We start from the raw sequence: 15,565 nt of genomic DNA on the forward strand, positions 1-15,565 counted from the left end.
AGAGCCACTGTGACAGAAGGCAGTGAGTAAGTTTCTACTCACTTTCCACTGCACGAGCAGCTCCAGCCTCGTGACATTTCAGAGAGTTTACATTACAATTAAAGCTCCCAAAATACACACCAGCAGGCTGGAATTAAAACAAAGGCCTAGTCTTCACTCTCAGGAGTACAAAAGCTATTTTATCTGGACCTGCAGTTGCTAAATGAACTTCAGTGGAAGGCAGTGAGTAAGTTTCTACTCACTTTCCACTGCACGAGCAGCTCCAGCCTCGTGACATTTCAGAGAGTTTACATTACAATTAAAGCTCCCAAAATACACACCAGCAGGCTGGAATTAAAACAAAGGCCTAGTCTTCACTCTCAGGAGTACAAAAGCTATTTTATCTGGACCTGCAGTTGCTAAATGAACTTCAGTGTGGAGAAATATACGATACAGTAAAGAGTCAGGCACCTGTAGAGCTTTATAAATGGAATAAAAACAAGGTTTAAGAGGCTCAAAACTTTCACCTGAGAACACAGTTGCAATTCCTTCGAGCCAAGGGTGGCTGATCCTTACCTCCTTTGTCTCCTCAGGGTCCGAGTGATCCACAGTCACATACAGGTCATTCTGCAGGTACTTCAGTGCACTGAGAGGGTCAGTCTGAGCTTTTTCTTCAAACCTGCAAGGAAGAGACAGAAACCTTGAGGACCATTTCCTTTCAGGACTAAGTACTACTAGCTGCACAGAGAGCAAAAACTCATCTAACAAAGCCACCCATGTTAGTGGCAGCTCAGCCTCTGTCTGCTGGAATCTACATGTTCAAGCCAAACACAGAGGAGGTTTTTTTGGGGTGTAAGGGAGCTACAGGGGCAAAACATTATACTTTTACTAAAAATACTCCCAAGCTTATGTACAGCAACTTCTTAATATACAACTATAAAACACTGAGTGCAGTTTGTTCTCTGCCAGTAAAGGTGTGAGTGCTGAGTGCTCCTCGTGTGACGAGAACAGTTTGGACATAGCCAAGCTGGGAGCACTTCAGGCCCAGGGATGTTAACCTAAAGCCCATCCAGTGCCACCCCCTGCCCTGGGCAGCGACACCTCCCACCAGCCTAGGCTGCTCAGAGCCCCATCCACCCTGGTCTTCCACAGAACTAAGCATTCCCAGGAAAACAGCTCAGAACTATGTACTCCAGGGATGAGGACACTAAACCCATGTTCTGTTACTTATCTCCCTGGTATCAAGTGCCTTACAGGAGTGCAAGACATTTTATTTTGAACACATTACAGCTACCTGTAACAGGGTATTCTATTGTTACTTTATTTGGGTCATCTACTTGGCTATTTATGTCTCACTGGTCATCTGCAGCCCAAATTTTGGAACTGTCTAAAGATGCAAGTCCTTTAGCAATGCATGAGGCCCCTAGACCACATCTGTCACCTCAGGGATGTGAGAGTTTGGTAACAGACACTGACACAGACCTTCTTAGGTGGTATCACCATGGCCCAGAGAGCTGAAGTAACCTAAATAAGTGGAACCACTGGCACCCTTGCTCTTCTACCCTGGGCAGCTTGGCTGACTGGTGCTGCACAAGGTAACAGGCCAAGCAGGACCTCAGCTGTGCATGTGAGTCAAGGACCTGTTGTGGCACCCAGAGCTTGAGGGAGTGCAGGCAGTGGGCACCCAGTGAGCTCCAGCCCTGTGAGGCACCTGCATCCAGCCAAGCACACACCACAGCAGGCCCTGACTGGCCAAGGTTTGGCTCCCTCCTCATATGGACCCCAAAAATGGGAGCATGGTGATCAAACCCCAAACTTCTGCCAGACAACATGCAGCAACATTTCCTCTGAGTGCAATTTAAGCAAGTAAAAACAAATCATAGTATGTTAGGGGGTTAGAATAGACCATAGAGATGATCCAGTGCCAACCCCCTGCCCAGGCAGCACCAGAAGCTTCATTCAGAAGAGCTGTTGCCCTAAATAGCAAAGACAAGGCAGCTCTGAAATATCCAGAGTGCAAGAAGCAGCACAGAGGAGCTGAACTGTGCCTCAGTGATCTCTCCAGAGTTTCTGAATGAGGAACTCTGATGACCTCACCAGGGTTGAGTCTCAGATGTGCAAAGGCATCCACAGCCCCCAGACTTCATTAGCATCCCTGTGAGCTGTTACTACCTCCTAGCACAGTGTTTGAAACACTCCACTGCCTTGGGAGGTGACAGCACCAAAACACATGTTGATGAGGAGCAGAGTGAAAAGGGAATCTAAAAATTCCCCAAGGCTCCCCACACAATAACCAGATTTTTCCAGTTTTAGACTAACATAGTCAAGGCAGAATGAAGTTAATTTTGTAGCTTAGCTCTGCACCAGTTTTTACTCAACTAATGAAACCAAATAATCAAGAAACCTGCAAACCATCACATCATAGCACAGTTTGGGTTGTTGGAAGGGACCTTGAAGATCATCTAGTTTCATATAACCAATAAAATGACATTTCCCAAAATGGTTTATAAGATATTCAAGTTTTAGCAACTTAACAAAAATCAAAGAGACACTTGGAGAAGAAAATTGCCAACGACCTTTGTTTCTATACCTGTGCTTTCTTATGAGGTATTTGCAGTGCCTTAGCAGATACTCCTTTGAAGGTCGACAGAGCTTCAGAGACCAGAAATCATCTAACCTCATCTTTGGAGAGCAGGATTTACCAGGGTTCCCTCCAAACAAGTAGTGAACCTAAGGAAATGAGAGGCAGATCAAAAGGTTGATTGTTTGTGTACATGCATTGAACAAAGGCAATTTACTGTGTCAGCAGCTTTGGAGAGGTTTGTTCTGGAGGGAAAAGCTGCTTTTTAGTTGCTCCATCTCATTATTAGCCTCACTCTGTCCCCTGGGAGGTGAAGAAAGTTCTCTTAAACCACTTACCATTTTAAGATAATTAAAAAGTTGCAGATCCTGAGATGTTTACAAACAAATACCCCAAAAAAGCCATACAAACTTCATTAGGAACAAACCAATGAGCATGATAAATCTTTGAGCACTGACAAAATGAGTGGGAAGCCCCAAAGATGCTCCAAGGAAAGTGACAACAACCCAGTCCAGCACAACCCTGGGAGATGACCAGCAGGTCTGTGTCCCCCCATGTCCCATGAACCCTACAGAGCCTCCCCCTGACCTGCTCACCTCTGGAACACAAGGCTAGACTTCCAGAGAGAGGCAAACTTCCAGGAGACTGTGAGTGTTAAAAAAGCACTGTTTATTTCTTCACTAGTTTTTTCTTCCCCATCGCTGGGTAATTTCAGACTCTGAACTGTTGATATTAAACATGCTACAAAGGATCTTCAAATCCTGAGGTTCAACAAGTCCACCAGGCTACCTTTCCTCACAGCTTTCAAAATAATCACTCCAAACAATGTGTGCTGCATCCCACTGATGCAAGGCTCTCCTCATTTATATCAGAGGAGCTTAGAAAGGTCATTGGAACAGAGGTTTCTAAAAATAAGCCTCTTCAAAACAAGCACATCAAACAGCTCTTCAGACACGCTGAGCAACTGCAGTGACTTACAACCTTCAGAGTAACTCAGGGAACACTCCTCGGCCTCACAGGGCCTTACACTCACCAGCAAAGACAGAACTGTATTTACAGCCTGTTATTACAGTCTGAAGACAATAAGCAATACAAGTTCTCCACAGAGGATCTGCACCTACTCCTCCTCAAAAGCCCCTTTATCCTCAAATTTCTGGCCTAGTTGAGTTTCCCAAATTCGACTAATAGTCCACAAAACGTAAGACTAATGTATATTTACCTTCTTCAATTCAGATGTTTCAGACTAACAAGAAGTCTTAGAACAAGTTTAGCTGCAAAACATCCAGGAATGGCTCAGTGTGTGCCACAGTCATCTCCATCCATGGGTTAATGGATGAACCTCACCCATAGGTTTGTGCTCCACTGTTAATATGCAGAGCCCTGAGCCTAATGAGCTGTCATGGACACCAAGCCCAGTTTTGAGCCCAAGCATGAATGTATGTGACAGAACTGAAGAGTGACAGTTGCTTCTGACACACAGGACAAAGGAGCTCTGGTGCAGAAGGTTCTTAACAGTGATTAGTTCATCCAGGCACAGTTTTCCCCAGGATTGTTGGTAACTCTGTGACCATTTAGTCACTAACAGGTTGTGAGATGAAAACCCTGAGGATAATGAATCTTCATGTGCTCTGAAGGGTGAGAACAGCTAATGTGTTTACTTCATATTGACAGAAAAAGTAGTTCATCACCTTATTTCACAATGTAAGTTAAGTTACCATATTAATCCAAATGTGAACACAAACCACAAAGTTTAGCACCATCTTTGAGGAAACAGCTACACTTTAAGAGCAGTAATTCTTAAAAACTCCTCCCATACCTTGTGCAGCTCATCATACACGAGCTGATGGGCAAACCTTGGGCAGGGCTCCTCTTCCTGAAGGCTTTTACCTGGATTCTCTTTGGCTGCTTGGTCATTCTTATAGACACAAGACCTGAAACATAAGGCAGCAAGGAATGGTTAGCTGTGCCTACAGGAAGTCACTGAAAGGCTGTAAGGTACAAACGGTGAACACCAAAGACTCTCCTACTTCTCTCTAACTTGTCCTCTTCTCCCTGTTCTTAGCTCTACAAAGAAACCCATCCCACAACCAGAGGTCATCTTGGCTGAACATAGTCCTCCACCACAAGCCAACCAGGAAAAAAAATTCCATGAAATTATCTGCCATGAGCTTTGGGGCATCTTTAGATGTTCCATTATTTGCCTGCAGAACTGCCAGCATGAAGTACTTTTTACTATGAAGAAACATCTTGGACCCAGTGGAGCTTTAGGCCACGGATTACAGCACAGTTGGTATTTCAATCCCTGATTTCGAAGCAGACTTAAGTTGTAGTTGAAAATCCATTTTGGAGAAACAACATTCAGCCCTTCCAGAATGATTGATCCCACATGAGAAGAGGCTTTGAACACAAACAAGCTGTCAGCACCAGAAAGGGACAGTGGCAAAGAGCTGCCAAACACAGCACTGCAAATAAACCAGGAGATACTCCCCCAGAACACTGGATCCAGCACAGACACTTCACCACCATCCACACACACCAGTCTCCTTAGCTTCTGCTCCACAGCACCATGTATGCTGCTCTTAACAACTCACATCTGACTGCATTTGCTGCCCTGGTGATGAATCCTGGCCTTGAACACTTCCTACAGGAAAAGCTTTTTATAACAGCTTACTTCCCCTTGTCCCCTCCACCTGCTCCAAGAGATGTTCACATGATTCCCTCACTTGGCTTATTGCCATGGTGTCTCTAAAGCCTATGGGAAATGGAGGTGTCTCAAGGGAACTCAGTTGCCTTCAACTTCCCCATGGTTAGCAGAAGTTCCAGAGTTCGCTGGAAGACAGGATTAGCTTTCTAAAGAAAGACAGTGTAGCTGTTAGACCTCAGGACTTACCAGCTATTCCTCACAATGTCATAAATCCAGAAGGAATTCCTTACGTTCTCTTCCCGCTTCTCCTTGTCTTTACTGAGCCCTGACAGGACGTGGATTTCATTCAGCTCAGGGTCGATGGTGGCTCTTTGGGTGAAACCTGTCATTGGAACTGACACAAGGAAGCAGAAGTTACAAGCAGGAAGGGATCCAAACACCAGGCAGATGCAGGTCCCTCCCCCTGCAATCCAGCACATCATCACCAGATTCCTCCCCTGCTGAAGCCAAGTCCAAGGCAAATTCTCTTCTTCCCTTCCTAACTGTGACTTGTGGAAGCAAAAAAACCATCCTGAGACCTGCTGCTTCCTAGGACATGGACAGAGCTATGTGGGAAAACACCAGCTCAGAATTGAGGACTGAGCTGCCTAAAGACAGAGCTGGATGAGCAGATGACCCTCACGGATAAGAACAGAGTGATTTTCTTATTACCCATCCCTAAAAGGAAACACTGATTCCAAAAAACCTCCTTAGCAAAAGGTGGGAAACTCCAAAAACCTCTGCCTGAACTCAGGACTGCACAGCTCCCACCCTGCACTGCTTCCTCCAGGGCAGAAACGTCAAGGAAGTTTCTGTATTTCCTAATTGGTGTAATCACCAAACTATTCTTCTGCTCCACCTTCGGATTCAGAAATATGGTGAAATCCTGCAGATTCCAACAGTTTTCATCATAATTCCCCGGAAAAAAAGGTCAGCAAATTTGTTTGGCAGTGCTTTGTGTATGTTGTATAATTCCCCATTTCCTGTTTCCCTAGGCAACCATCCTTCCAAAATGTATTTGGGAAGGGCACGTGATCTTTGTTTACAGATCCTGTTTGTCTCCCTTCTCTTTCTGGGTCACTCCACAAAGGCTGGTAAAGGTTCCTGGCCTTGGGTCAAGATTTTGGCATGAAAAATTCTCAGAACTCTTGTTATTTCACAAATTCTTCCTTGCAATTAACCACATTGCACCAGGGCCTGGAAAACAAGCTCCAGGCTAAGGGAGCCCTTCACACTGCAGTCTGACAACACAAAAACACTGCTTTGGAAGCCTCTTCTCTAACTGCCTTCATCCCATCCTTCATTTCTCATTTGCTAGGCCAGGAAAGTAATAAATACATCTCAAATTCTGAGTAGAATTTGGTTTTCTATATTTTAAGCAATTTCTACAGTTTAAGCCTCTCTAAAGTATTTAGCAACACCACAAAACAAAACCAAACCCTATTAGGCCTCAACCTGGTGGGAGGTGTCCCTGCCCAGGGTAGGGGTTGGCACTGGATGATCTCTAAGCTCCATTCCAACCCCTAAAATTCCATGATTCTATGATTCATGTGTTCAAAAACATTAAAAAAAATGCTTAATTCTTTCATCAAGTGAAGTAGAAACTGGAGTATATCCAGATACTTCATTCTCAGAGTCCTGTTGACAAAATCCTTGGAGATTTACAGGAGGCAAAGCCTTTAGAGCCTTCACAGCATAAACCTCCTAGTCTGACCTCCAATTTGGCCACAGAATTTTAAAGGAAAATTAATCTGGTTTTTAAGCCAATGGGTGACACAGCAGGGAAAAAAATGAGGGAACAACATTGACACAACAACAACTCCACACCTTGTTTTACCTCCAAACCACAAAGAACCTTTTTCTTTAGACAAATGAGGACTGTAAAAGTCACTCAAAGTTACCCCAGAAGGAAACAGAACAAAAGGACAATTATAGCCTAAATATATCTAATTTTTGAGAAGTATCAAGTCATGAGTTTGCTTGCAGAGCCAGGGACTAAACTGCTGACCCAAAAGGATTAAACTCAAGGCCTGTTTGAGACATTTGTGGCAGGAGAACCATCTCCATTGGATCAGCAATGCTAATGCACATGGAAAAAGTCTTTGCATCACTACCTACATTGAGACCACACTGGGAATATTAGGAAAAAGCCCATGTAAATCTGCAGAGCATTAACACCTGAGGCTCTTTGCCACGAAGGCGACTTGTAGCCACCAGGCAGAGAGTTTGCTCCACTACCACTGCCTGGGACCTGCCTGGGGCAGCCCCTGCCCTCCTCCTGATGTGTTGGGAGATCAAGACATTTTCTACCTCCCTTACACTTGAGTTCCTGAAGCTGAAATCGTTATTTGAATAGTGAAGGAAGGAAAAGCTGCCAAAGTTCAGTACTGCTGGTTCTTTCCCCCCTCTTGATAGCAAGAATAGAATTCAGCTGCAGCAACTGCAATCAAAGCCAGATTCAAGGCAAGTAATTTCAGGCTTCCCTCAGTTCTAAATCAATCTCTACTTGAGTGTGTTCGAAATGCAGAATGGCTGGAAAAATAATAGGTCAGAAATATACATCCCTATGTTTATTAAAGGCCTAAGATGAGGAGCAACTTACATAAACTCTGTGACCTATCTAAGCAACTGTGTAGAAACTGTATTTAAGTGGTGCCTCAGGCTAGAAAAAGTTGACATTAGTCTTTTGCAGAGGAAGAGAAAACTAGGAAGTTCAATGTGATATGATTTAAAGAAACCCCATAAGACAACACAAATTTGGGAAACAAAACCCTGAAAATAAATAGAAAACACAACAAGATACTGCAGAGTGATGTGGAGATGTTCTGATGCTTTAAACACAACAGAAAGGCCAAGAAGATATTTTTCAAGGAAGCCTGATCCTTGGCAGAGCAAAAGGGCTCCAAAGAATCCTCAGGACTGAAATACTTCCACTAGGGGGTAAGAGAGGTTCATCATCCGCAAGTGCAGCAGCTGAGAGCATGGAATTCCAGCGACCTCGGTCAGAGCATTAGAGAGGGACACGGGCTGGAAAGTCGAGAGGAATACTGGGGATGTTTAGGTAACACAATGTACAGCAGGAAGGAAATTTAATTCTGCATGGCCAATATAACTCAACCCATAAACGAACCCATAAAAGCAACAACAACTGAGTGCTTAGGATGTATGTTTTTCATTTCAGACTTGGAGCAAAAAAGTTAATAACAAGCAGAGCTGAGAACCAGAACATCTCTCACATCTAAGGGGACACTACAGCAAGTTTCCACATGCTTTAAAACAGGGCAAGGGCAAAATAACTATATAAATCTGCAGTCTACAGAGCAGGCCTGAAAGATCCAGGAAGGATAACTGAGGGAAGCAGCTCCACTGACAGCCTTTTGGTGCCACCTGAGTTATGAAACCCTCAGGACATGTGACTGCCAATCCCACTGCAAGTGCCTGCAAGGATCCTCCCTCCTTGTGATGCCTTGTGACTACAAAATTGGGAGAAAGCTACATCACATGGATATTGCTGTTCCCCAGGACCTGGCACCTCAGGATGGATTCATTTGCAAGGAGTACAAATTGCTCCATGGTACTTGCTGTCAGTCCTGTCCAAGGGAAGCAGCATCTCCCCTGAACTCCAGCGGAGCGAGGGGGGCAGTGAGAGCACATAGCCCAGCTGTTGACACAGCAAGGCAATCCTGATCCCCTGGGATTTTTCCTGATGAGGCTGCACGTGGCAGTCTGCCAAGGAGCACCTAAGGAGACCATCCCAACAGTCTGGTGTTATGTTGACAAAGCAACAATCCCATGTCCAGCGCTCAGCTCTCTCAGAGATCCTGGATAACCCAGGGCAGGCAGTAAATCTGAATGGAGCTCTGGTACTTCTATAATGCATCCTCGGGATGTGGGGACTCTCTGCTCTCCTCATCACCTTCACAGAGATCTAGGGATTGGTTCAGAGAAGCACCTCATGACATGAGGAGCACAAAGTGCTTCCATGGCAGGGCACATCCTAACCACGGGCAAGGCAGATCTTACCTGGGCACAGGCACAACATGTCAGGGCTCAGGAACAGACAGCCCAAATGGGATATTCAGGCCACGCTGAGCTGTGCTACCCACTCTGGTCCATGTTTTTCTGCCTTGTTTTAACTCAGAATTTCTTGGGCTGGGCTGTGTCACCTCTGTCCATGGTGCTTATCCATGAAATTCCCTGTCCATCATGTGCACAGTTCTTTATCTGGAATGAGCACCTGCCCTAGCAAGAGAAGTGGGATCTTCACTGACAGCTAAAAGAACTATTTGCAGTTTGCCCACAAGAACTTCACCACCACCAAAAGGAGCCACAGGCAGGTTTAAGTCTTGTTCACATTTGACCTTGGAAGTTACTCGATGCCAAGGGATGTAAGATGATCTTTTTGCAGCAGGAAATTCTCTCTCCACCCAAGGGCTCTGACACACCACCTGAGCCAGGGCCAGAGGGGATTAGCACAGGAGCCCTGACCACAAGAGTTCCAGCAGCTCCCTCAGTCACTGCCAGTCAGCCACGATTGCGTGCGGAGGGCTCAGTCCCCTTGGGGATATCCAAGTCTGGAGGCATCTCTGGGCCACCTGTAGTGCCAGAAATACAGTCTGGAAGAGGCACATTGGGTTTGGGTGAGGTTTTCCTTGGTTAGGTGTTGTTTTGGTGGTTTTTCAAGTCATTAAAAGTATAAAACTGCTCTGCAAAGGTGTGTCCACCAACAGACATTTCTGCCTCCCCTCCAGCCACAGGCTCCGCCCAAGGGGATTAAACCCTCTCCAGTTTGCACCACTCCTGTCTTCCTTCACATCCAACACATCACCACAGCTGCATGTAGGAATATGTCACAACTATGTCCTTCACTCCAAGCTAAGAAAACCAAAGTGATACTTATCACCCAGTTCTCAAACATGTCACCCATAAAAGAAACTGGTTCCAGGATCAACATCACAGGCACAAACAAGAGCAAACAAACACCAACCAGCATAGCTACCTCACCCAGACCATGACAGCAGCAAAACCAACACATCATTACCACAATTTCACAGCATTGCAACCCCTCCATGTTGCTGATAATCCTTGACTATCCCTTTTATTACCTTTTGTCAAACCTTCTCACTAGTCCAAGAGACATTTAAACAAATGCACAATTAAGTTCTTTCAGAAAGGGTGAAAATCAAAATAGCTCCACTAAGAATAGAACTGAATGCCACATGTGAGCCAGGAACAAAATGTAATCATGGGACTTTATAGGAACATTTAGGTCAGGCCTCCTCAACTTGACTCATCACACTGAGCAGCTTAAATCTGCACAGGAACCAGGCAGGGGAATCACTTCCTCCAGACAGACCCAACTGCATCACACAGAAAGATCTGCTTTTCTGGGGTGAAAACAATGCTGCCAATATTTCCGTCTGAATGTTACAAGCATTTTGTTCTTTTCCTGTGGCAATGCAACTGATCCAAACATTCACTTTCAAAAGCAATGGAAACGTTCAAACCTGTTTGTTTACTTTCTCCACACAGAGGAACAGTAAACCCCAAAATTTACTCGGGAATTATTTCCAGTGAGTCATTTTTTTGACAAAAAAATCTTCTAGTCACCACTCCAGGGCCCGTGGGGATGGGGAGGAGGGCTGGAAATAAGAGTTTTGCTTGTTGATCTGAACCTTGCAGAGCTCAGTGTCTTATCCAGCGCCGAGACAAGCTCAGCATCTTTAAACCTGGAGCTTAGAGCCACATGTTTTCAGCTTCTGCCTAGAAAGATTTGCAGTCTGAAGAGATCAAAGGGGCAAAAAAGCTCAAAATTTCCTGGAAAAAATAAGTCAATCAATTCCTTCAAATCTCCAAGGACAACAAACAGTGTGTGGGTGTGTGGAGCAGCACCAGGCAGTGTGCAGGCACCTGAACAGAGAAGGCAGTCGACAACAGGAGCTGGTTTTCCTTGGAAGGACTCAAGGAGAGTCCCTTTAGAGATCCCTTTAGAGATTTCTGTCCTACAGACCTATGCCTGAGGTATCCAGCTCCAAGGGTCTGAACCAAATGGGCCTGAAGTCTCACTCCTTCTCACCTTGTTTTTGCCCCTTCCTGACACTTCCTACAAACATAACAGGACAACATGTTGGTCTCATCCTTCTGGTCAGCTCCTGCCAGGCAAAATAACCTCGGTCCTTCTACTCCAGTGCTCTGCCTCTGAGCACCCGCCCTGCCTTCCTGCATCTCAAACGAATTATCTCCATTTTATGGCCTTTTTCACTTAATGAAAACACAAAAAAACCCCAAAATTTGCTTTCTCCTTTCCAGGATTAAAGAAAAAACATTTTTCAGCTTTTTTTTTTTGTCTTTGCTGGAGTTTCAAGAGGTACTTTTAGTTCTTATTTAGCTGATTTTTTTTTTTTCCTTTTCGAGGTGCTATGTGGTTTCACACATCAATTATTTGTGCTGTGCTGAGGGTGAGGAGTGTCAAATGGCAGGAGGGACAGGAGAGCTGGCATAGCTTCAACCTAGATACAGCAGAGTTCTTGGGTATGGAGGGCTAGTTAAGGATGCTAACCTGATCCCCCAGGACACTGGGGGTTGCCTTTCACCTAGATATTTCTCCCTTCACCATACACTTCACATCTGAACCAATGGAAAGATATGTAGTCATCCTCTTACCCATCCCTGAATCTTTCTTCGTGCCATCTGATATGATGTCCACGTGGTCGCTGTCAACATCATAACTGAAGAAGTCATTCAAGTAAGTCTTTGATCTCTGCCCACCAAAGACATATAAGCAGCGATTTTTCTGGGAGGAAAAAACAAACACAACTATGTCTTTACAAAGTTCAAGAAACTGTTGGTCAACTGTGATCTTTAACAGGAATATTCATCATAGAATCCCAGAATGGTTTGGGTTGGAAGGACCTGGAAACCCATCCCATCCCACCCCCTGCCCTGGGCAGGGACACCTCCCACCAGCCCAGGCTGCTCCAAGCCCCATCCAACCTGGCCTGGAACACTCCCAGGGATGGAGCAGCTATTAATGAATCAAAGAGGCACAGAGATGTTGCTTCTAAGTTTAAAATCCCTGTACACAGTTAACTACTGCCCCACCTAGCTGGAACCTCAGGACACTAAAACTGCAACTCATCTTCCAAGTTTAATACTACAGAATTAACAGTCTGTGTCTAAAACCATTGGATAACTTCACTGGGAAAAGCAGAGCAGGAACAAAAGACCCTGTAAGGGAAACCACACAGGTACCAGCAGAGCTCTAAACTCAGAGCAGGCAAATGGCAAGCAGCAAGCCAAGAACAACAGCTTCATTACTCTGTCAAGTTTGCCAAGTGGAAAGTCAGTAAGAGGCAGATTATTTTTCTTTCAAATGGCTGGGAAAACAGAACAGGACTTAAACTTCCACGACCTGCGCTCACAGAAACCAGTATTCTCACTTTTACCACGGACACACAGCTGAAAAATCCTGAGGTGCCTGTACAAGATTTGTGTGGCAGTATGTTTTGCACCAGATTTTGAACAGCCATTCAAGATAAATAACAAACTGAAAGCTCTGTATTCACCAGAAATATTTGGATCTTTCATGTGAAAGGGAGGGAGAAATAACATCAGTAATTTCTCCAACATCCCAACACTAATTCTCTTAGACAAACTCACTGTTGATGAACATGCCTGGAAAGGCAATGGAAGGGGGTTTAACACCCAGTAAAACATTATACACACTCTGCTTTTCCAGCAGGCCCTGGATGAAGAGCCTTGCTGCCAGCTGTGCCCAGCTGCTCAGGACAACAAGCTCAGCTGGGGCTCAGCACAAAGGGCTGTGCTCAGTGCAGTAACTACACAAAGTAGCCACCAGACCAGAAGCCTCTAAACAGCTCTACCAACTTCAAAAACAACAACTCTTTAACCAAACTGAACCACAACCTTTGGGTCTATTCACTTTTACCCCATTAAAATCATCTCACTAAAATTCAGTTTACTTTTCCCTTGAAATTTTACTCAGTTGAAGTCATGGAAGCTCCAAGCCTGGAATTAACAGCTCATGCACTTAGCACAGCAGCACCAGGATGTCAGTGAACACAGAGTCAAGCGAGACAACACACCACTCAGGAGATTAAAGAGCTGCAACTTGCACAAAAAAAAAAAAATCAAACCCAGATGTTCACCTTGAAGTAAGGCACCACAAATCCAAGCAGGGTGTGGACACTCACCGAGTGGAAGAGCATACAGTGCCCTATCCTGGACTGGATATCCTCGGGCCCAGCGTTGCAGGAATCCTCTCGCAGGAGCTTCCACGTCTGACATTGGCAGTCGAAGGCAAACAACCCACTGAACTGAGGCTCACTGGCCCTGCTGTCATCCACACTGCCATTGCAGGTCAGGATTCGGCCCCCAAACGTGTAGATCATGTGCTTTTCAGAGTCCATACACATCTGTGAGGAGGGGAGAAGCAGGTCTAAGTCCACACACACAGTAAGAGCTGAACACCCTGAGATTGAAGATCTCTGCAACTGACACCTCCGAGGTTAGTGCTCTGCACATCTCCTCAGCCTCCAACAGACAGACAAGGACACAGCTTCATGGTTCTCAGGGGCTAATCTCACAGGGCAGGCACTGATCTCTGCTCTGTGACAGGTGACAGCACACAAGGGAACGCATGAAACTTCAGGGGAGGGATAGGTTGGATGTCAGGACAACGCTCTTGGGCACTGAACAGGGTTAGGTTGGATATCAGGACAAAGTTCTTCCCCCAGAGGTGTTTGGGCACTGAACAGCTCCCAGGGCAGTGGGCACAGCCCCAAGGCTGACAGAGCTCCAGGAGTGTTTGGCCAATGCTCTCAGGCACAGGGTGGAGTGTTGGGGTGTCTGTGCAGGGACAGGAGTTAAACTCTGATAATCCTTGTGGACCTACTCAGGATACTCTTTAAAATGTGAGTCTAATTTCTACATGCTATTTCCTAAGCACATGAACAGACTAAATGCACCCTTCAGCACCTAAGCAAACATTATAGTGTCTTTCCCAGGGATCCATAGTCAGTTCTGCCAGAGAGTTAACAGAGTTCCTCAGCTTCCACCCCCTGCACACACTTCCTGCACACAAAGGATGGGCAGAAACAGCCCAGGATTCCCGACAAGACTGCAGCAGAAATATGTTTACTGCCCCAAACCCGAATTGAGGTTATGGCCCACACTGCAGCACAAACCAACCCCCTGACTCCAGGTGATGTTTTCAGACAGAGCAACGGAGAGGGTTACAAAACACCGGAGGGGGGGGGGGGGAAGAAAACCAAAATGACAGTAAGATAGAAATGCTACTCAGCAAAGCCTACACAAACCACTTCTAGTGCAGCACTTCGCTGAAGGTTAAAGAAAAACTGCTATCACAGTAGGTGCTGAGGGAGAGAAGGGGAAGAGCTGCAGATTGATAAAGAATTCAGTGAGGACATTCTTTCCTAGCACAGGGAAAACAGGAACCATTTCAGGAGGCAAACAAGGTACCCCGAGCAGCCCTGCCAGCTGACAATTTCCTTGTGCCTCTCTCCAACACCTGGGACACTGGTGTTTGTTATTAATAGAGCAGCGAGACTGATTGGCTTTTGTTCTGCAGACACGGCGTATCTCTGGTTTTCAGAGTCAGCAGAAAGGCACATTGTGCTGGCAAACAGCAGCTTTGGTTACAAAACAGGACCAGTAACAGCAGCTCTTGGGCCGCTTCAAAAAATGAGTCCTGATGTGCTGTTTCTTGGCTATGCTTATAAAAATCAATTTGGAACAAAGTACCTTTTTTGAGTAGAAAAAAGCCACAGAACACACAGTGTAAGTGAAGTAGTTCTTGGGTTGAACACATGGACAGGTGTTGCTCTTTTTTTTTAGCAACTCCTCTAAGGTGTAAGCACCTTCTAGCATTTTAAAAGGTAAGCTATTTGGCAAAAGTCCTGCTCCTGTGTTGGCCTCAGTCCAGCAGCTTCCTTGGAGGATCCTTCCAAAGACAGCACACACAGCTTTGCAGGCTGCTCCCCAACAGCCTGCACAGCTCTGCTCCACGAGGCCCATGCAGACCACATCAACTGTGCTCTGAGCTCTAATAAGTGGCTTCATCACGCGCATTTGCTTGCCAAGGTTTTCATGATCCTCCTGACTCAGCTGGAGGAGCACCCCAGCAGCCAGTGGCACTGAGCAGCAAGGCTAGTAGGCTCTGAGTGCAGCTCACACCTTCCCTGTCCCTGCACTGGTACATGAGGCAGCACAGACTGCAATCATTCAATCACAGAATTTAGGGTTGGAATGGACCTTAGGGATCACCTAGTCCCACCCCACCC

The 15,565-nt window shown here is 45.6% G+C and overlaps 1 protein-coding gene across 1 annotated transcript in view; it reads right to left on the reverse strand.

Annotated features, from left to right (window-relative positions):
* MKLN1 (muskelin 1, intracellular mediator containing kelch motifs) overlaps window positions 1-15,565 on the reverse strand; it is a gene marked incomplete at its 5' end in the record, with an annotated part of 68,789 nt that overhangs the window by 7,707 nt on the left and 45,517 nt on the right. Inside the window, 6 exons of the mRNA XM_009083503.1 lie at window positions 556-658; window positions 2,570-2,709; window positions 4,377-4,491; window positions 5,451-5,598; window positions 11,907-12,036; window positions 13,457-13,678. Coding sequence (XP_009081751.1) covers window positions 556-658; window positions 2,570-2,709; window positions 4,377-4,491; window positions 5,451-5,598; window positions 11,907-12,036; window positions 13,457-13,678 — 858 coding nt within the window. The remainder of the gene's footprint in view (window positions 1-555; window positions 659-2,569; window positions 2,710-4,376; window positions 4,492-5,450; window positions 5,599-11,906; window positions 12,037-13,456; window positions 13,679-15,565) is intronic.

The sequence above is a fragment of the Acanthisitta chloris genome, unplaced genomic scaffold (genome assembly GCF_000695815.1).
Source record: "Acanthisitta chloris isolate BGI_N310 unplaced genomic scaffold, ASM69581v1 scaffold9871, whole genome shotgun sequence".
NCBI lineage: Eukaryota > Metazoa > Chordata > Aves > Passeriformes > Acanthisittidae > Acanthisitta > Acanthisitta chloris.